The sequence below is a fragment of the Stegostoma tigrinum genome, chromosome 12 (genome assembly GCF_030684315.1).
Source record: "Stegostoma tigrinum isolate sSteTig4 chromosome 12, sSteTig4.hap1, whole genome shotgun sequence".
NCBI classification, from domain to species: Eukaryota; Metazoa; Chordata; class Chondrichthyes; order Orectolobiformes; family Stegostomatidae; genus Stegostoma; species Stegostoma tigrinum.
In genome coordinates this window covers 68,438,461-68,460,623 of record NC_081365.1, presented here as the reverse complement: position 1 = coordinate 68,460,623, position 22,163 = coordinate 68,438,461, and the positions used below count along the sequence as shown (strand labels likewise).

General features: G+C 41.5%; 1 protein-coding gene across 4 annotated transcripts in view; it reads right to left on the bottom strand.

Annotated features, from left to right (window-relative positions):
- The window catches only part of cdkl5 (cyclin dependent kinase like 5), a 136,955-nt gene that overhangs the window by 23,378 nt on the left and 91,414 nt on the right, over positions 1–22,163 (bottom strand). For all 4 annotated transcript variants that reach the window (XM_048540164.2, XM_048540166.2, XM_048540165.2 and 1 more), the window contains 2 exons: positions 15,313–16,348; positions 4,379–4,480 (listed from right to left, as the gene is read on the bottom strand). In XM_048540164.2, coding sequence (XP_048396121.1) covers positions 4,379–4,480; positions 15,313–16,348 — 1,138 coding nt within the window. The remainder of the gene's footprint in view (positions 1–4,378; positions 4,481–15,312; positions 16,349–22,163) is intronic.

Sequence of the window (22,163 nt, the reverse complement as noted above, 5' to 3'; positions counted from 1 at the left end):
ACGTTTTGAGCTGGTACCCTTCTTCAGAGATGGGGAGGGGAAAGGGGGCTCTGTAATAAATAGAGAAGGGGGGGGTTTGGGCTGGGGAAGGTAGGTAGGATGGTGATAGATGAGTGCAGGCAGGTGGTGGCAGGGATTGGCCAGTGAGGCAGGGGAAGCGGATTGGTGGGAGAGAAGACGGACAAGTCAGGGAGGCAGGCATTGGAAGGAGGGTTGGTCTCGGATGAGGTTGGAGGTGGGGAGATTTTGAAGCTGGTAAAGTCCACATTGAGACCACTGGGTTGCAGGCTCCCAAGGCGGAATATGAGGTGCTGCTCTTCCAGTTTCCAAGTGGTGTCGTTGTGACTCTGGAGGCAGCCCAGGATGGACGTTTCGTCCAGCGAGTCGGAGGGGGAGTTGAAGTGGTTCGCGAATGGAAGGTGTTGTCGTTTAGTCCCTTGCACTTACTCCATCATTCAATTAATTTGTGGCTGAAATGTGTACTTTCACGTAATTTACACACATTAGCTCCATAATCCCAAAATCTTGACCCAACAAAATTTAACTGTGTTTTGAAAACATTAACTGTCCTCACATTCAAAACTATTTGTCAGAGAAATCCAGATAACTAGTTACTACTATCCTTTGCATAAGCAAATAATCAAAAAAAGCCCAATGTGTTTTACGTAAGTGTGGTCAAAAAATGTGGTATTATGTCAAATATTAGGTCGGATAATGAAAATCGTAGGCAAAGAGAGACATTTTAAGAACCCTCCTAAAAGAGCCTGAAATGCTGAGGGATGGGATTCCAGAGCTTTGGGCCACGGTAGCTGAAGGCATAACTGCTGTAGAGAAATGACTAAAATCTGGAATTTTCAAGAGGCTGGAATTGGAGGAGTGCAGACATTGCTGAAGGTTATAGCTCTGGAAGTAACTAGAACAATAGGGAGGGCGAGGCCATGGAGGAATGTGATCATTTCAGTATTGCAGCATTTCTTAACCAAAAACAAATGTAGGCAGGGGTGATGGCTTAACAGAGCAAGATGAGAGTTAGGAGGGACAGCTGTTTTAGATAGACTCAATTTCATGAAATTCAGAAAAGGAGTCAACACCGTGACAGCAAGTAAGAAACAAAGTGCAGTGGAGTGTAAGAGATAATGGGAACTGCAGATGCTGGAGAATCCAAGATCATAAAATGTGAGGCTGGATGAACACAGCAGGCCAAGCAGCATCTTAGGAGCACAAAAGCTGACATTTCGGGCCTAGACCCTTCATCAGAGAGGGGGATGGGGTGAGGGTTCTGGAATAAATAGGGAGAGAGGGGGAGGCGGACCGAAGATGGAGAGAAAAGAAGATAGGTGGAGAGAGTATAGTTGGGGAGGTAGGGAGGGGATAGGTCAGTCCAGGGAAGACGGACAGGTCAAGGAGGTAGGATGAGGTTAGTAGGTAGGAGATGGGGGTGCGGCTTGGGGTGGGAGGAAGGGATGGGTGAGAGGAAGAACAGCTTAGGGAGGCAGAGACAGGTTGGACTGACCCCACCACCCAAGACTTCCGCCATCTACAATCCGACCCCACCACCCAAGACATTTTTCCATCCCCACCCCTGTCTGCTTTCCGGAGAGACCACTCTCTCCGTGACTCCCTTGTTCACTCCACACTGCCCTCCAACCCCACCACCTTCCCCTGCAACCACAGGAAATGCTACACTTGCCCCGACACCTCCTCCCTCACTCCTATCCCAGGCCCCAAGATGACATCCCACATTAAGCAGAGGTTCACCTGCACATCTGCCAATGTGGTATACTGCATCCACTGTACCCAGTGTGGCTTCCTCTACATTGGGGAAACCAAGCGGAGGCTTGGGGACCGCTTTGCAGAACACCTCCGCTCGGTTCGCAACAAACAACTGCACCTCCCAGTCGCAAACCGTTTCCACTCCCCCTCCCATTCTTTAGATGACATGTCCATCATGGGCCTCCTGCAGTGCCACAATGATGCCACCCGAAGGTTGCAGGAACAGCAACTCATATTCCGCTTGGGAACCCTGCAGCCTAATGTGGACTTCACCAGCTTCAAAATCTCCTCTTCCCCACTGCATCCCTAAACCAGCCCAGTTCGTCCCCTCCCCCTACTGCACCACACAACCAGCCCAGCTCTTCCCCCCCACCCACTGCATCCCAAAACCAGTCCAACCTGTCTCTGCCTCCCTAACCTGTTCTTCCTCTCACCCATCCCTTCCTCCCACCCCAAGCCGCACCCCCATCTCCTACCTACTAACCTCATCCCACCTCCTTGACCTGTCCATCTTCCCTGGACTGACCTATCCCCTCCCTACTTCCCCACCTATACTCTCTCCACCTATCTTCTTTTCTCTCCATCTTCGGTCCGCCTCCCCCTCTCTCCCTATTTATTCTAGAACCCTCACCCCATCCCCCTCTCTGATGACGGGTCTAGGCCTGAAACGTCAGCTTTTGTGCTCCTGAGATGCTGCTTGGCCTGCTGTGTTCATCCAGCCTCACATTTTATGATGCAGTGGAGTGTAAGGTAGACGACCATGAAATCAGGAATTTACTGCAATGCCAGAAGGGTGCTCCTTTTTCTATACTTCTTTAGCCTCTAATAGCTGACATAAACCTAAAAGAGGCTGAAATGCTGAGGGTCAGGATAGAAATTGAAGTAAACTCTCAAAGCTGTTTTGATGTTGAAGAACCTTTGAAAAACCATGGTGGTGAGTCTGGGGGCTCAGAGCTGTCTGAAGAAAATCAGAGTACTGTATAAAATAACAGAAATGAATGAGTGGTGAACATTACATCTTTGTCTCTTATCAAAATCAGGGAATTTTAATTGTGAATACAAACACAAGGCATTAATTAAAAATTAATAAAGTGATTAATTCATTACAATGAGGAAGACAGGACAGGTGATGTTTTGCGTGTGATAACGGGAACTGCAGATGCTGGAGAATCCAAGATAATAAAGTGTGAAGCTGGATGAATGCAGCAGGCCAAGCAGCATCTCAGGAGCACAAAAGCTGACGTTTTGGGCCTAGACCTTTCATCAGAGCGTACTGCACCTGTATTATGCAGTTGCTGGTGCATGCCGGTGTGATCTCTGGCCGTTACAACTAAAGTCAAAGTCGCCGTAATCTTACTAGACCATCATCAGAGAGAGAGGAATAGTGATGGTTTAAGCTGAGGATCACCACATCTCAGGGGATGGCAGAGGTTGAGAAGGAGAATCCTACATAGTGACCTCAGCCGATGCAGGAATTGAACTTATGCTGTTGGCATCACTCTGCATTGCAAACCAGACATCCAGCCAACTGAGCTAATCAACGTCCACAGTTAAATTATGTACAGCTCAAGTGACTTTAGTTCAGTGTTAGTGAGATGGAGATCGAGCTTCTGACAATGCGATGCATCAAGGAGGGGAGAGTTACCTGGATACTTTGTTTTAGAAGGCAGTCACGTTGTCAGGCTAATGTCTTTGAACTTGGTCCACAAAGTGACTGTGATTGAGGTGGCTATGAGAGTTGAGAAGGCAGAAGTGGATCAGCCTCATCTCTTGCAATTGTTCAACAGGATTTAGGTTCTAACACTCCACTACTTAATGACGCCATTAGAACAATATTGTGAGATGACCTTTATATAGAAATTGAAGGATGTAGAATCAGTTTGAGGTAAGAAATTGTAAAAGGTGAAAGGTATTTGTGGGAGTGCGTTTTTGGAAATCTAACTCTCGCTACACTGTACAGTATTAAGGAAGCAACATTGAAAACCTGTAAGAAAGATATGGCAATAATCATGGATGATTTTAATATTCACATAGACTGGACTGATTAAGTTAACAAAGGGAGACTTAGAAAATATTTTGGACAATTTCTTAGAGCAGTAGGTTCTATTGTCAACCAGACAGGCGGCTATTTTTGGCCATAAATTTTGAGCAATGAATTAGGATTAATTACCTTGTAACTTTGGGCAAGTCACGGAAGTGCAGAGAAGAGCCATTTGGCCCATCATGCCTGCAACAGCTTTTCAAATGAGCATCATTACTTACTAAGATAACACGGTGTGAAGCTGGATGAACACAGCAGGCCAAGTAGCATCAGAGGAGCAGGAAAGTTTGATGTTTCGGGTCGAGACCTTTCTTCATTACTTACTGCCAACTTCTTGATTTTATCCCCTTACCTTACACATCATTTCGATCCAAATAATCATCAATACTCTCTTGAATGCCTCAACTGAACTTGCGTCCACCACACTTCCAGACTGAACATTCTATACCCTAACTACTTGCCATATGAAAAAGTTTCAACTTGTATCATGTTTGCTCTTTTTGCAAATCACATTAATTGAAAGCATGGATGCAAACCTGCAGCAAAAATTAAAAAAATTCTCACCTCAATCTGATGTTGATGGCTGTGGAATGACATTGCATTATCCCTAGTTGAATCTTTGATTGGTGGTCGGCTATGTTTTCCATCTGATAAGGATTGTTCCAGCTGCAAACATGATGCAGAAATTATGTGTGCAGTAAAAATGTGATCAAACTTCAAGTAGTATACCTTCTGTATCTGACATAACAAATTCAAACCAATATGCATTTTTAAAAATGCTAAAATGTATTTGGAGTCATAAAAATGAAGTCACATTAGTAGGGCTCAAAACACATGGTAATGGGATGTATATCAATGAAAAATTAGCAAGGATAACAGGGAGTGGTGGCAATGTCACGAACTAATAATCCACAAGTCCAGACAAACACTTTGGGAATATGAGTACACAGCATACTCTGGGTGGAGAACTTCAATGTCCTTTACCAAGGAGCAGTTTGATAGCACCATTGCTGACCATTCTGAGAAAAGTTCTAAAGGACACTGATGCTCAATTGGTTTGGAGGCATGTGGCAAAAGAAATAACAAGGAGGAAAAATCTACTGGACCTCATCCTCACCGATTTATCTTTTGCAGTTGTCTCTGTCCATAAGAATACTGGTTGGAATGACTACTGGAGATTTTATCGAGACAAAGTGTTAACTTTCACTGTGATGATGTCCTTCATTGTGCATGCTCCACAATGTTAAATGTAATTGTGTAAAAACACATCGAGCAATTCAAAACCGTACATCCATGAGGCGTTGTGAACCAACAGTATTCAATTCAACTACAAACTGCAAACAACTTGACAGTACAGCTCATCTTTCATTCTAACATCATGATCATGAAATAATTAACCTTTATTCAGGCAAGTTTGACGGTTCGGGTCAAACCCTTTCTTCATTACTTACTGCCAACTTCTTGATTTTATCCCTTTACCTTACATATCATTTCTATCCAAATAATCATCAATACTCTCTCGAATGCCTCAACTGAACTTGCGTCCACCACACTTCCAGACAGAACATTCTATACCTTAGCTACTCACCATGTGAAAAAGTTTCAACTTGTATCATGTTTGCTCTTTTTGCAAATCACATTAATTGAAAGCATGCATGCAAAAAAAAAGCTGCAGAACAGCAAGCCAGGAGCAGCACCAACTACACCTAAAAATAAGGTGTCAACCCTGTTGCATGTACAACAGTTCCATGTCAAACAGAAGCAGGAGTTTGCAACACACAGATCTGAGCATTTCAACGGTTCAGATCTAAGCCGTGCAGTCCTGCTATATTCAATTGTCATTGTGGTGGAAAGTTAATCAAACAGGAGATGACTGCATAACTGCTTAATGGTGGGGGACCCCAGCACAAAAGTTAAGACTGAAATATCTGCAGCCAACTTTAGTCAAAATGTTGAGTGGATGATCCATCTTGGTCCTCTGAGGTCCACAGCATCAGAAATCTCAAACTCCAATCCATTCAATTCATTCATTATGATATCAAGAAATGGTTGAAGGTACTGGAAGCTGCAAAACTGAAGCAAAAGGGAATCTTGGAAAAATTCTCCACTGGTTGGAATCATAATTAACACAATGAAAGATGTTTGTGTGTGCAGAGTATAGCATTTCAACCATAAGACTTCACTGCAGGAATTCCTCAGGGCAGTTTCCAAGGTGCAATCATGTTCAGTTCCTATATCAATGACCTTCCCTCATTGTGAAGTCAGGAGCAGGGATATTCACTGACGATTGCACAACTTTAAGCAGCACCTGCAACTCTTCAGATATTGAAGCAGTTCATACCCAAAGGCAGGAAGGTTAGGACAAGATACAGGCTTAAGCTGATGAGTGGCAAGTAAGATCGGTGCCACATAGGAGATGGGCAATGACAATTTTCAACAACTTAGGAAGCTGACCATCACCCCTTGAAATTCAATGGTATTGCTATCACTGAATCCCCCACTATCACCATCCTGAGCCCAAAACTGCCTCAAATGTAGTTAGATCATCACACACATAAGGAGACCAAGACAGTGTGCAGCTTACAAAGAAGAAACCATAAAGGTTCTGAACTTAACTCCTGATGGATTCTGTGTTCTCTGATAGAATGTCATATTTACAGGGTACAGATATTGAAAAATCATTGCTCAGCACTTAAGATACCAAGTAGATTGATTGCACTGGATACATAAAAGCAATAATCTAAATGAAAGACTTTTTATGTTTGGATAGACAACCAGCCATAAAATTCTGATTGTTCAACCAGACCAGAGGGTGGGAATTTTCAGTAACTCACTCCCAATTCCAATATCTGTCCACCATCTAGGCACAAGTCAGGAGTGTGATAAAATACCTTCACTTCCTTGGATGAGTGCAGCTTCAACAATCAAGAAGCTCAACAGCATTCTGGACAAAATAGGTACTTGAATAGTATTCTATCTACCTCATCTATTGTTGCAGTGGTAACCATATGTGGCCTCCACAAAATACACTGCACTAACTCACCAAGAATCCTTAGACAACATCTTTTAAAACTACACCCTCTATCATAGAGAACGATATATGCAGCAAATAAAGGGGAACACCACTACCTGCAAGTTCCTTTCCAAGGCGCACACCATCTTGACCTAAAAATCTATAAGCATCCTCCACTGTTCACTGAGACAAAATCTCCAGAATTTCCTCCATAAATGCGCTGTGTGTACAATTGCACTACATAAACTACAACAGTTCAAAAGACAGCTCAACACCACATTCTTGAGGACAAATAAGGATGGGTCAGAAATGCTGGCTTAGCCAGAGATGCTCAGATCCTGTGAATGAAAGAAACAAAAACCCACATATTTTTTATTCAATTGCCAGTTTCCCAGAAGCTTGTCAAACATGATCTTCAGAGTCACACAGTCACAGAGCTGTATAGCACAGAAACAGACCCTCCAGTCCAACTCGTCCATGCTGACCAGATATCCTAAATTAATCTAGGCCCATTTGCCAGCATTTGGCCCATATCTCTTTAAACCCTTCCTATTCATGTACCCATCCAGATGCCTTTTAAATGTTATAATTGTACCGCCTCTACCACCTCATCTGGCAGCTCATTCCATACACACACCATCCTCTGAGAAAAAGTTACCCCTCAGGTCCCTTTCCCCTCTCAAAGTAACCTAAGCCCCTCTCGTTTTGGACTCCCCTACCCCAGGGGAGAAATCTTGGCTATTCTTCCTATTCATGCCCCTCATGATTTTATAAACCTCTGTAAGGTCATCCTTCAGCCTCTGACACTCCAGGGAAAATATTCCCAGTCTATTCAGCCTGTCCCTACATCTCAAACCCCTCCAATCCTTGTAAATCTTTTCTGAATCCTTCCAAGTTGCACAACATCCTTCTGAAAGCAGGAAGACCAGAATTGCACACAGTATTCCAAAAGTGGCCTAACCAATGTTCTGTACAGCTGCAACATGATTTCCCAACTCCTATAAACAATGCACTGACCAATAAAGGCAAGCATATCAAACACATTCTTCACTGTCCTGTCTACCTGCGACTCGACTTCCAAGGAACTATGAACCTGCGTTCAAAGGTCTCTTTGTTCAGCAACACTTCCCAGGACCTTACTATTACCTGTATAAGTCCTGCCCTGACTTGCCTTTCCAAAATGCAGCACCTCACATTTATCTAAATTAAAACCCAGTCTGCCACTCTCAGGCCCATTGGTCCATCTGATCGAAGTCTTGTTGTATTCTGAGGTAACTTCCTTGCTGTCCACTACACGTCGAATTTGGGTGTCATCTGCAAACGTACAAACCATACCTCCTGCATTCACATCCAAATCGTTTATATTAAAAAGCAGTGGACCCAGTACCAATCCTTGGGGTACTCCTCTGATCACAGGCCTCTCTGTTGAGATGAATTTTAATACTGCATTTGTCTTTCTAACTGCTGCCATTTTAGCCTGAAGGGAATCCAGAGTCTCATTGTGCCTCAGATTTCTGAAGCCTTTCCCCATTTAGAAAATGGGTTGCACACAGTCAGAGTAGGAGGGGGCCAATCAGCTCATTGAACCAATATTAGCTATCTTGCTCCAAGAAATCACTATATAATCAGGCTTTAAAAAGTCAAAGGCAGAGGAAAACAGTGGCAAGATCTAATACTGTAAGAAGTGCAATGAGTTAATGAATATCCTCTTAAAACTAATCAAGGTTTCTCCATTACTGGGATTAAAGGTTCTTCATTTCCTTGAGGAAAAGTCCTCTGCAATTGAATACAAGCTCCAGATCAGGTGTGTTTATGTACAAATGTGGAAAAGATGTGGAACAAAATATTTAAGCTTCATCGCAGGATGTTGTAACTGATGTCATTATTTAAGGTAGAGGACTTAGGCAATGCACCACAGGGCTTTTGTTGCTTATGAAACATTTCCCAGCTAGCTCATGATATTGAGGATAAATTAGAAAAGTTAAAAACAGTGGTCATCCACGCAAACAAAAATGTATTATTCTCATTTATCACGCTTATGCATCTAATAAAATCCATATGGTATCTTAACTGCTAAGCAATAATATCTGTGCACACATAAATATCAAAATCTTTTAAAAGATCACGGATTTAAGTTAAGAGCTTGACAGTTTCTTCTATTTATGCTGCAGAGTTTTGGTCCCCTTAAGGGAGGGATTTAGCAGCATTAGAGGCAATTCAGAGAAGGTTCACTTGGTTAATTTTAAAAATCAAAGGCTTGTCTTATGAGGAGAGATTCAGCAGTTTAGGCCAAACTTGCTAAATCTTAGAAGGATGAAAGGTGATTTAACTGAGGTATAAAAGACTCTACAGGGAACTATGGGTAGTCTAAAATGAGAGATCACAGTTTCAGGCTAAGACACAGTAGATGTAAAAGAAGTGATAACGAGGAATTATGGCTCCCAAAGGGTCATGAATGTGAATTTACTATTCCACAGTATTTTAAGGAGACAGATTGATTTTGAATTAATAATGGAGTAAAGGGTTATGGGGAGCAGGCAGGCAAGTGGAGTTGGACTTGACGTTGATGTTGACATGAGATTAGCTGCGATCACGCTGAATGGTATAGCATACCTACTCCTGCTCCTCGTCCTTATGTTCTAAACTATATTTTGGGCCAAACATAGCAGCGGAGGACAGCTGCTGAGCCTGCTCGCTCACCCCAACCACTTTTCTGGCTTTATTTTTCAGATTTTCACTACTTACTTTCAGGAGGGAGCTTGGTCATGGATGCAACAGCAGTGACAACAGTGGCAGGGGGCTTTGGCAGTCGGCCACAAGGTGGCTTGGTGTACCCAGGCAGAACTTGGTGATATCATGGTTTCCCTGAGGTTCAGAGAGTGGAAGCGGCTGGGAGCCTGGAGTGGAATCACAGTGGGGCTTTAGCAGGAGTGCGGGAACACAGAGCCTGAGGTGGTCAGCAGCAAGAGCAAGTGCAGGTGGCCGCAGTGACAGCAGGAGCAGGCTGCAAAGCGGCAGCAGCAGTAAGGTCGAGCCTGAAGTAGGGGAGGTCAAGTCGTTGTGTAGAGTGTCAAGCCAGATTGGTCAGGTGCTGATGGACTGTAGCGTTGAACGTTAACTGTGTTTTTGTTGTTCCAATTCAAACTTTGTTTTCCTTATTTTTCTGCTTCATACCCAAGATTCTGTACCTAGGTAACTTTATACCTAGGGTGGCTCCCTAAGTAATGACTTATAAACTTTTCACTGTGCTCATGTAACAATAAATCTAATTCAATTCAAGAAAGCAGCATCACCTAAATGGGAAAAAAAGCCAGCAAATAAAAAAGTTGCAAGAGAAGCTTAACTGGACTTGAAAAACACCACCATTCCGTGCCTAGAACTGATTGCACATTCTTATATTGATTGAATACCATTTATAACGATAGATCATCAAAGCCTCAGAATTGTTAACACATCTTCATTTTGCAAAACAGTCCTCCAAGGATTAATTCCTATCATTTTGATGTAAAAAGTACAGAATCTAGTTGAGATGTTCAACACCTAACCTCCTAATGTGATGCTGCAACACAATGTGTTATTGCTGAAAGCCGCATTAAATATATGGATCACAGGACTTCATGGCAGCAACAAAAATCTTAAGTCACAGATAAAGATCTGCATATTTTACAAGGAAAAGTAATTTGACTATTGAAAAAAAATCATTGCTAAATGATTAAAAAAAGCAACATCAGTTGGTGCAAAGGTGTAATTATAGAAGCTGATAAAAAGGAGACAGTCATTAAAAAAACCTAGTAATATGCATGAAAGAAATAATGTGCTGGAGAACAGTGAATCAACCTAGAGTTCCATGGGCTTTGGGAAAAATGAACCACTTTCCAAGAATGACTGAATTTTTAAATATTGAAAACAGACAAAAACTGGTTGGACAGACAAGTGAAGCAAAAAAAAGAGAACTACTGGTTTTACAACAGTGATAGACAACAGATCAATCATAGACGCTGTAGACTGCAGGCTAGAAAAAAATAAGCTGGAAGGAACCATGATCAAAATGTAAATAAAATGTAAGAAATCAAAAGAAAGAACAATGGAGAAACCAAAAGAAGTTATAAAAATATTTGGTTTTACTGCAAAGCCTAAAAGGCAACAGATTGGGTGGAGAGAATACAAATTCTGAATCTTAAAATACACACAACAGTTTAAAAGAAAAATGTTCAGTCAGACAGACAGGGATTCCTGTACAAATGGTTGATTTTGACTGAAGTAAGAAATCCTGGATCAGTGGCAGAAGACATTCTTTAAACACAACAGGACTACTCTGCAGGGATACAGCATGGATTTGATGAGCCAAGTGGCGCCCACCATGCCATAAATGAGGTTACAACAGGCTGAAAATTCCAAAAGTTCTGAACAAGCCTGAACCACAAAAAAGATTCTGCAGAAAATAATTACAGAAGGGTCCAGTCAAAGGAGGCATGAAGAAGTTAAAAATTAAGAAATTACCAGGACCTGTAAAAAAAGACAAGTAATCAAGAATAGCAAAGACACCACTGCAGAAGAGACAATACAATTATCAAATTTGGTATGCACACAAGTAAATAAAATGTCAAAAGGAAGGGGAAAAAAAACAAAGATTGGAGAGATCCAAACAGTAACTTAAAAGCGCATCTTTCTACCGGCCTCAGGGAAATGTTATTAGTAATGCTGTACAAAACAGAATCAAGCTAGGTGTGGAAATGGGAAATCACATAGACCAAAACTTTTATTATCTAACATGGTAACATGAAGTACAAATGAACAGGTTATACTAACCTAACAATTTGGGAAAACCCTAGTAGGCTAGAAGCATTTGTACTTTTGCAGACTTTATATTTTTGGTAATTGTGAGTTTAAAATCAAGGAACTTATGATGGAACAGAATATTGCAATTGAGAATGTAACATATTAACTTAGAAAACAATTAGTGTTAAGGAATATACCTTATTATCTGAATTACTTGGCCTGACAATTGCCAAATCATTGGAACAACTAAAAAGGTGATAGGTTGAAATGGAACAAGTAAACAAAGATTCAGGCTTTGTTCATGATCATAGCACAATGGGCAAAACTCTGAAGAAACAACATAAAGGAAAAGGCAAGATTGCTTGTCCCTTCGAGTACAACATGAAACAATGCTAATATTGGAACCTGTTAGCAGTTTTACCATAGTAAGTGTTGTAAAATATGTAATGTGCAGAAATATTGCCTCAAGAGAAAGCAACAACGTAACATCCACCTTGTTTCATACCACTAAACTTGACCAATGAGAAAGACAACAAAGAATGAGAGGCTTACAATGAATGTTGGTGGAGGACGCTCGATAAAAGATAAGCAAGAAAGATGGAGAAGGCATTTGGCTTCTAACAGTAAACAATTTCTGAAACAAAAATACAAACAAATGATTATGAAATCAGGATTCAAGACTAAAAATCACCAAGTAAAAAGAAACGAGTGCTGGTTTTGTGCACAATAGGCATTACCGCATCCACTTCTATAGAAATCACCCACTGATTAAAAATTCTCGAAGTGAAGAAATTGCCTTTGTTTCATTTCCATAGTGGGATTAAAGAAATTAGATAGTCTACAAAACCATTAATTGAAGGAGCAGAAAGAGGTTCTTTGCCCAATCAATTCTAGTCTGCCATTTAATGATTATCATTGCTGATCTGATCATCAACTCCACTCCCCCCACCCCCCCAACTTCCCTTGCTTAAGGATCTGTCCATTTCAGTCTTGAACATACTTAACAACCCATCCTCAACAACACATTGCAGTTAAGAATTCCACAGATTCACTATCGTCACAGAAAATAAAAAATCCTCCTTACTTGGAGATTATGTCCCCTGCTCCTAGACTCTCCCACAAAGGCAAAAACAACATCTCCGCATTTATCCTGTCAAGCCCTGTAAGATTCTCAGATGTCAAAGTAAGGTGTCCTCTCACTCTCCTAAACTCTAATAAGAAAAGCCCAAATTACTCAACCTCTCCTCAGAACAGAATCTCTGTATAACCAGAATCAATCTAGTAAACCTTCTCTGGGCTACCTCGAGTATATCGTTCCTTAGATAAAGGGATCAGAACCAGTGTTTGAGCTATAGTCTGACCAGTGCAGAATACAGTTTTAGCAAGACATTCTTAGTTCTAATATTCCATTCCCTTTGAAATTAAGGTGAACATTTGCCTTTCCTTTTAGCAAGTGAACTTGCTAGTTAGCGAATTGTGTTTCATGCACAAACCACACCCCACAAATCCCTCCTGTGGTTTTCTGCAGCCTTTCAATATTTAAATAATACTCAGCTCTTCTATTCTTCCAGCCAAAGTACATAAGCTCATGTTTTTCCACATTATATTCCATCAGCCAAGTTTTTGCCCACTCACTTAAACTGGCTTTATCCTTCTGGAGACTCTTTGTATCATCCTCACTGCATGCCTTCTGACCTATTTTTCTGTCATCCACAAAATTCTATCACCAGTTATAAACTGTATAAAGATGGAAATTTACCCATCATTTTATGGTTTACTAAACACTTAGACACATGCACATTTCTCAGAAGACTTATGTATAAAAAGATTCAGTGAAAAGGTTGAGATGCTTTTCAAAATATTGATTGTACATACTGAAAGGAAGGTCAACATTAGTTTAAGATAACAAAGTGTGAAGCTGGATGAACACAGCAGGCCAAGCAGCATCTTAGGAGCACAAAATCTGACTTTTCGGGCCTAGACCTTCTCTGATGAAGGGTCTAGGCCCGAAACGTCAGCTTTTGTGCTCCTAAGATGCTGCTTGGCCTGCTGTGTTCATCCAGCTTCACACTGTGTTATCTTGGATTCTCTAGCACCTGCAGTTCCCATTATCTCTGATCAACATTGGTTTACTTGGATGGTTAACTAAGGTAGATTACAAGTGGTCTCCACACTGCCACAGCTGTACATTTTCAATGTTAGAAAATTATAATATGATAAATATGATGTCTATCATCCTCTAAGACTGACCTCATCAATTTTCCTTTAGGTCATTTCAGCCAAACAACTAGTTGGTGTACCCAGAACGTACTGAAATACATGTTGCACAAAATATGTACTGGGCAGTTTTCACAATTTCTAACATGTGCAACTTTCTAACTGAAAATAATTTTCATAAAACAAAAACTCATTTTACCTGTCTTTTCAAATTAAGAGCTCATTTCTACAATCAGTCTGGATTTGATGCAAAGACAATAAATCCCACAGTTCTGCTAAAAGCCGAAAGAATTCAGATGCTGTAAATCAGGAAAAAAACAGAATTTGGTGGAGAAGCTCAGCAAGTCTGGCAGCATCTGTGAAGAAAAAAAAATCTGAGTTAACGTTTCGGGTCTGGTGACGCTTCCTCAGATGGGTCACAGGATCTGAAACGTTAACTCTAAATTTTTCTTTAGAGATGCTGCCAGGCCTGCTTAGCTTTTTCAGCAACTTCTGTTTCTGTTCCCATAATTCTGCTCATGCTTCCCTTGAACAAATGCAAAAACGTACATGAACCAGACAAGTTGGACTACGTGCTTGAATGTTCTCCTCGGAAGTGAGCCATTGTACTTTCTTCTTGGGAGTTTACCCACTCCATACATCTCAGCTTACCCAAACCAAAAATTCAAAGTGGGAGATCAATGTTACATTTTCCTACCACATAGCACTGAACAGCAGTGTTCCAAACATTCACCTCACCATGTGCTAACACCTTTGCACTTGTATTCTGTCATGAAGGGAGACTTGTTATCAAGTAATCCCTTCAGTCTGCAGAATAGAGTGTTGTCCATCCACTTCTCCACAGCTGTATTATTTAAATGTTAATTATTTTAATCGGCTGTTATTTCACTAACTCAGCGACAAATTTAATCAATCTGAGGTGGATAGGAATGATTCTTTCAACATTTTACAAACAGGATCAAGTCCAAGAAGTAGCAGCAACAATATCAATTCAGTTGGCACTGTAAACAAAATGATATGTCAGCAAGATAATAAAATGTGAGGCTGGATGAACACAGCAGGCCAAGCATCATCTCAGGAGCACAAAAGCTGACGTTTCGGGCCTAGACCCTTCATCTCTGATGAAGGGTCTAGGCCCGAAACGTCAGCTTTTGTGCTCCTGAGATGCTGCTTGGCCTGCTGTGTTCATCCAGCCTCACATTTTATTATCTTGGAATCTCCAGCATCTGCAGTTCCCATTATCTCTGATATGTCAGCAACACAGTTTTGGCAATACTGCTAAATACTTTGCTATTAAGTGCAAAGAATCATCTCTTCAGTGTGCAGAATTAAAACAGAAACATTTGCTAAGCTAATTTTTTTCTCAGTTCTTCAACTTGTATTTAAGAATGATCAAAATAATAACTTTCATCATTCAACTTATGATTAAACAGCATAAAATCAATTGCTATTCTAATTTAAAAACTGCCATAGCAAAATTAACACTGACCCCAGGGTTATCTGTACAGTCCTCACGAGAGGAGCCCACAGAACCTCTCGTGAGAGGGGTCCGAGCATGTTGCATTTGAGGAGATAACATCTGCAAACTATTTGTCCTAGCAGGCATTCCCTGTCCCACACCTCCAGAGCTAATTTCAGACACTTGTTTCCTTGGGATATACATAGAGTGTCTCTGCGAACGTGGTTTGGAGGCATAAGGACTGGGATAATTTAAGTCGTAAGGAAAAGACTCATGTGGAGCAGATACTGAATGTGAATGACCCCCTTCAATACTGGCAGGAACCTTTAGCTCTTCTTCATTTGTTGAGTGTCTTGTGGCTGTTTTGCGGGATTCCAGGCTTTTACTTATAGACGTGGCCGTAGCAGACGGATTTTGCATTGGCCTGTTTTCTGTTTGTCCAGTTGTATTATTTGAAGCGTTGAGTTCCAAACAGCTTGAAGGGAAATATCTGGATGTCTGATCCTCCCCATGTATTTTCATTTCACTAAGGTTTCCAACTGACCTTGAATCGCTCAATGTCCTATATGTTTTGGACGGTGTTAAAACAGCTGGGTTTTTTGACGGCTGAGAGACAGAGCCTTGTACTGGTTCTATGTAACTGTGACGGCTAGGTTTTTCAATTGGTAGAGTTCCAGTTTTACTTTGTGGCATTTCTACAAACGAGTGTCGATTCTGCTGAGATTTGGTATTGGGTTTTAAGTATTTTGCACCCGGACCTTCTGCACCCTTTTGATCGACCTGGAAGTCAGCTTTAGATTTAGAATGTGCTTCCTTGGAGTTTAGACGTGGGCTGGGAAGAAGCGGTAAGTTAGTGTTGGTTAAATCCTTGCCGCTAGAGAGATTTTGTTTAGTCTGCTGGAAGTCTGGCAAGGGAATAAGGTTTGGGCTCAGTGCAGCTGAGCTTTCACTAGAAGACCCATCATGCTGAGTGCTGTCATCTGCTCGCTTAAAATTGACAGTAAGGTTCTGCTGATCTCGGCTAACTGAACGAGTTGACTGAGATGTACTTTTGTTGCCATGATTTCTGCAAAACAATGAAAAAGAATGTTTTATTTCTAAGAATTTGTTTCTGCAAAGTGCTACACCTCAGTAGTCATCTGTCCCATTTCGCATGAACTGCAGAGCTAAGCATACAGCTTCTAATTTCAAGACAATTTTTACAGTGAAATAGAGGAACCCAGAAGCTCCTGCTACTCCACAAGATGTGGTATGCTAGTAACTCAACAAAAGACAGCCTTGAAATTCATTCATGGGCAGTGACTCAATAACCAAGCAAGAAAATGTTCAGGCTGGCATAAATGGATTTTTAACAGTCTGGTGTTTTAATTATTGCAAAACCTTCTGAAACTGTAATTTTACATATTTGGAGTTCCATTCCTTCAGCATTTGATTTCTGTAAAAGGTTTGAAAATTATTTAATTTTTAAGAAGATTGTTTGTCTATTTTCCTTCTTTCAGCTAATCTTTGTCCCCCTCATTTGGTTTGTGGTTTGGGCACATCTTTCCAATAGATCAAATATTCATAACGTAAGAACTAGGAGCAAGAGTAGGAATCCAGCCCCTCGAGCCTGCCCCACCATTCAATAAGATCATGGCTGATCTTTTTGAGACTCAGCTCCACTTACCCGCCCGCACAACATTACCCTTAATTTCTTTACTGTTCAAACATTTATCTAGCCTTGCCTTAAAAACATTCAGCAAGGTAGCTTCAATCGCTTCTCTGGGCAGGGAATTCCACAGATTCACAACCCCTTGGGTGAAGAAGTTCCTCCTGACCTCAGTCCTACATCTGCTTCCCTTTATTTTGAGGCTATGGTCCCTAGTCGTAGCTTCACCTGCTAGTCGAAACAACCTCCCGGCCTCCACCTTATCTATTCCCTTCATAACCTTAAATGTTTCTATAAAGATCGCCCCTCATTCTTCTGAATTCCAATGAGTATAATCCCAGTCCAGTCAGTCTCTCCTTCTAATCAAACCCTCTCAACTCTGGAATCAACCAAGTGAATCTCCTCTGCACCAGCTCCCGTGCCAGTATATCTCTTCTCAAGTAAGGAGACCAAAACTGCATTACAGTACTCCAGGTGTGGCCTCACCAGGACCCTATAAAGCTGCAGCATAGCCTCTCTGTTTTTAAACTACATCCCTCTCACAATAACAGACAAAATTCTATTTGTCTTTTTAATTACCTGCTGCTCCTGCAATCCTACCTTTGGCGATTCATGCACAAGGACACCCAAGTCTGTCTGCACAGCGGCGTGCTGCAATTTTTGACCATTTAAAACATAGTCCATTTTCCTGATATTTCTACCAAAATGGATGACTTCACACTTCCCAACGTTCCTATTTATACTTTCTTATTTAGACTTAGTAGATCTCAATTTAGATTCTGTGATCTGATTGGTTGAAGACACAGTGGCTCACAGCTCTTCTGCAGAAAGTGGATTAGGAATCCCATAATAGCTAGCTATGACTCAAAACTTACAAGTTTCTGGGCAACTCAAAGCCTTATGAAAACCAATGATATTCCTTCACCATTGATGCGAATTCCAGGGAATTAAACTCTGTTTATTTCTCCACAGATGCTGCTTGCCTGCTGAGTGTTTCCAGCAATTACTGTTTGGATTTCCAAAATCCGCTGTACTATGCTCATGTTAAAATTGTGTGTTATTAAATATTAATGCAACTGATATACAAGACCACCAGTTGTTGATGACATTGGGAGAGTATTTAAATACTAAGCAACTGAATACTTACAAAAAATACTCTTTCAAAAGAGGACTTTGAAACTAAACTTTACTTATCGGCATTGTTCAATTTAACATTCAAGTAATATAAACCTGTTATACAGTAATATAAAAAGTTGACTGGATCTATGGTGAAACAAATCTTGGGTTATCGATTGCTTACCAAATGTGTGCTGCTAAGATTTAACCTGCACAATGTCGCATCACAAAAAGTGCACGATAATTTCTGATGCACATTCAATACAGTCAAGTTGATTTTTAGATAAACTAAAAATTCAAATAATTTTATAATTTTCCAGATTATTTCTGAAGAGAAATGCAGTGCCAATGGTGTCAAGTTAGTAATCAGTAAGATACTCTCAACTGCCAAATAAGCTGGTCCTCCCACCTCTCGTTCCACCTCTTACTGTAAAGACTATCATTTAATTTTTATATTTTTGACAGTGGACTGAAGTGGATAAAGAATTGTTTTAAAACCAAAGGAACGAGGTGCTACATTTTTCAAAATGTATGATAGAAACTCAATGTTTGTAATATTTGATTTGTTTCCTAATGATGGCCTGCACAAGTGGGTGTATGCCTGAGAAATGGACGGCAACAAATTTGTTTGGCTTTAAGTTTGGTCACAATAGCAGAAAGCAGTCATGGATAGCAGAGGTCATCAACTTGACAACACTCTGGTTCAGACGAAGGGTCGTTGGACCCAAAATGCTAATTCTGATTTCTCTCCACATATACCACCAGACCAGCTGATTTTTGCAAGCAATTTCTGCTTTTGCGCTCTTTGATTGGTTCCTGGGTAGCTGAACAGCTTGGAATGTGGACAATACAGGGAGAAAATCTTCAAACTGCTGGAAGGGTAGTGTTCTTCTCTCTTGGCAATCAAGTCTTAACTTCCAAATGTTTTAACAAGAGAAAATTGAGCATCATCCATGATTAAAGGTCAGATAAGAGGTCAATGTATCAATTCCCAGTCCTACCCCTGAAGAAATTAAGGAACTGCGTGAAAAGACACTGAAGAACAGGACTCCTGATAAGCCAACGGGTAATTAATGTGAAACCTGTATGCTGATGCTACTGGATGGTGCTCTCCAATGTCTTTTAACCCCTCCACGCATAAAACTATAATTTCTTTTGCTTGTTGGTGTCAGTGTCCATACATGGGCATGGGGACTTTAAAATAATTTGAGAGTTTTAACCAATTTGGCCATATGTTGATAGTTCATAGCTGTTTCCTTGTGATGATCATTGGTTTGCATGATATATTAATTCTTGTTAACCTCGTCAGTTTTCTGTTAACTTGGCTCCAACAGATGGGTACACTGAGGTCTTTGCACGCTTTGATTAGGCCATTAACCTTTATGGTGACCCAGGATACATGGGATTCACTTTTCCAAATGGGTTGGAACACCAAGTGATTTGCATGATCCATCTCATGTCTTTAGGTGACATTATTAAGGGTCATCATGTGGTTGAGGAAGGAGGAGGAGGAGGGAAGGAAAGATAGATCTTGGGGACTGAGAAAGTAAGGAGAGGATTTTTGAGGAACCGATGACAGTTATTTTGAAAGAGCAGACAAACAAAGCGAGGAAATAATTTAGTACAAAGGTGAAAGCTAGAGTGTTAGTGAAGTATCTGGGAAAATAGTGTTTACAAGTATATCAAAGTAGTTACAATAAATATTGGTTTCTTGGAGGCAGGAACCGGAGAAATTCCATGAGCAATGAGGAAATGTCTGCCTTCACAAGTAGAAGACAAATTATACACTGGAAATATAGGGTAACCAAGTGACCAAGAACTGTCAAGAACTTTGGATATTTAATATTAGCAGAAAACAAGTGTTGGAGAAGTTTAAGGAACTAAATTACAACAATTCCCCAAAACCTGATGGCCTATATCTAGGGTTCTCAAAAAGGTAGCTGCAAGTGATAGCTGGCTGATATACTGGATATAATTTTCTAAAATTCGCAAAGGTTCTTAAAATGGTCCTAGCAACTCATAAATTGTTAAATGTCTCATTGTAACTCAAGGAAGGAGGAAGCAAGAAAACATTGTGTTATAGTCAGTCAGCATGACATTGGATATTGAGAAAATTCTGAGCAAACTTTAGCAAGGCACTTCAAAATATTAGTGCTTCAAACAACTTGGGGAGGCAAGCGAATTCTCAAGTCCCGCTATTCCTGAGATCACAAAAGGTTAAGGCTATGTTAGCCTTTGAAGCAAGAGGATTTGAGATCAGAGCAATGTTTTACTGTATTCACACAGGTCCTTAGTGAATTCACACATGGAGTACTGCATGCAGTTTTGGTCTTCTTACCTAATGGAGGAGATACTTCCCATACAGAGAATGAGACAAGGTTCATTTGGCTGAAACTGGAGGTGGCAGGATTGTCCTGGGGAGAGAGATAATGGATTGTCCAGCATCTGCAGTTCCCAAGATAACAAAGAGTGTAGCTGGATGAACACAGCAGGCCAAGCAGCATCTCAGGAGCACAAAAGCTGACATTTAGGGCCTAGACCCTTCATCAGAGAGGGGGATGGGGAGAGGGTTCTGAAATAAATAGGGAGAGAGGGGGATGCGGATCGAAGATGGATGGAGGAGAAACTAGGTGGAGAGGAGAGTATAGGTGGGGAGGAGATAGGTCAGTCCGGGAGGACAGACAGGTCAAGGAGGCGGGATGAGGTTGGTAGAGGGGAAATGGAGGAGTGGATAGGTGAGAGGAAGAACAGGTTAGGGAGGCGGGGACTAGTTGGGCTGGTTTTGTGATGTAGTCGGGGGGGAGGGGATGAGCTGGGCTGGTTTGGAATGCAGTGGGGGAGGGGGAGATTTTGAAGCTTGTGAAGTCTACATTGATACCATTGGGCTGCAGGGTTCCCAAGCGGAATATGAGTTGCTGTTCCTGCAACCTTTGGGTGGCATCATTGTGGCACTGCAGGAGGCCCATGATGGACATGTTGTCTAAGGAATGGGAGGGGGAGTTAAAATGGGTCGTGACTGCGAGGTGTAGCTGTTTATTGCGAACCGAGCGGAGGTGTTCTGCAAAGCAGTCCCCAAGCCTCCGCTTGGTTTCCCCAATTTACATTCAAAATCTCCCCCTCCCGCACTGCATCCCAAAACCAGCCCAGCTCGTCCCCGCCTCCCTAACCTGTTCTTGCTCTCACCTATCCCCTCCTCCCACCTAAAGCCGCGCCTCCATTTCCCCTCTACCAACCTCATCCCGCCTCCTTGACCTGTCTGTCCTCCCCGGACTGACCTATACCCTCCCCGCCTCCCCACCTATACCCTCCTCTCCACCTATCTTCTCCTCCATCCATCTTCAGTCCGCCTCCCCCCCTCTCCCTATTTATTTCAGGACCCTCTCCCCATCCCCCTCTCTGATGAAGGGTCTAGGCCCGAAACGTCAGCTTTTGTGCTCCTGAGATGCTGCTTGGCCTGCAGTGTTCATCCAGCTACACACTTTGTTATCTTGTCCTGGGGAGAGGTTGGTTTGACTGGATGAGTATTCACAATATTTTACAAGGATGAGAAAAGTTCTGGTTGAACATAAAATTCTATATGGGTGGAAAAACTAATTGCAGTGGGGATGTTTTCTCTAGTTGTGAAGTCTAGAGAGCTCGGGACATAGTTACACAATACTGAGTAGAGCAAGGTGAGGAAACATTTCTTCTCTCAAAAGGTGGTGAGCCTGTGGAATTCTCTACCACAGAAGGGTAAGGAAGCCAAGTCACTGATTATTTCAAGAAAATGGCAGATAAAATTTACAGTTTTAATGGCCGCAAGGGTTAAGGGGAGAAAGCTAGAATGTGACGTCGAGATAGGGAACTAGACATGATCATAGCAGATGCTGGAGCAGGTTCAAAGGGCTGAGGGGCCCACTCTACTCTTATTTGTAGAGTATGTTTTAATCAAAGTATGCAATGTGTCTGTTGGTTAACCAGAAAACCTTGACCAATTTTATATTTAATAAGAATTACTGTTTATTACAATGTATGATGTGGAGATGCCAGTGTGGGACTGTGGTGGACAAGGTCAGAAGTCACATGGTACCAGATTATAGTGAATACTTTATCTGATGAAAGAGTAGCACTCCAAAAA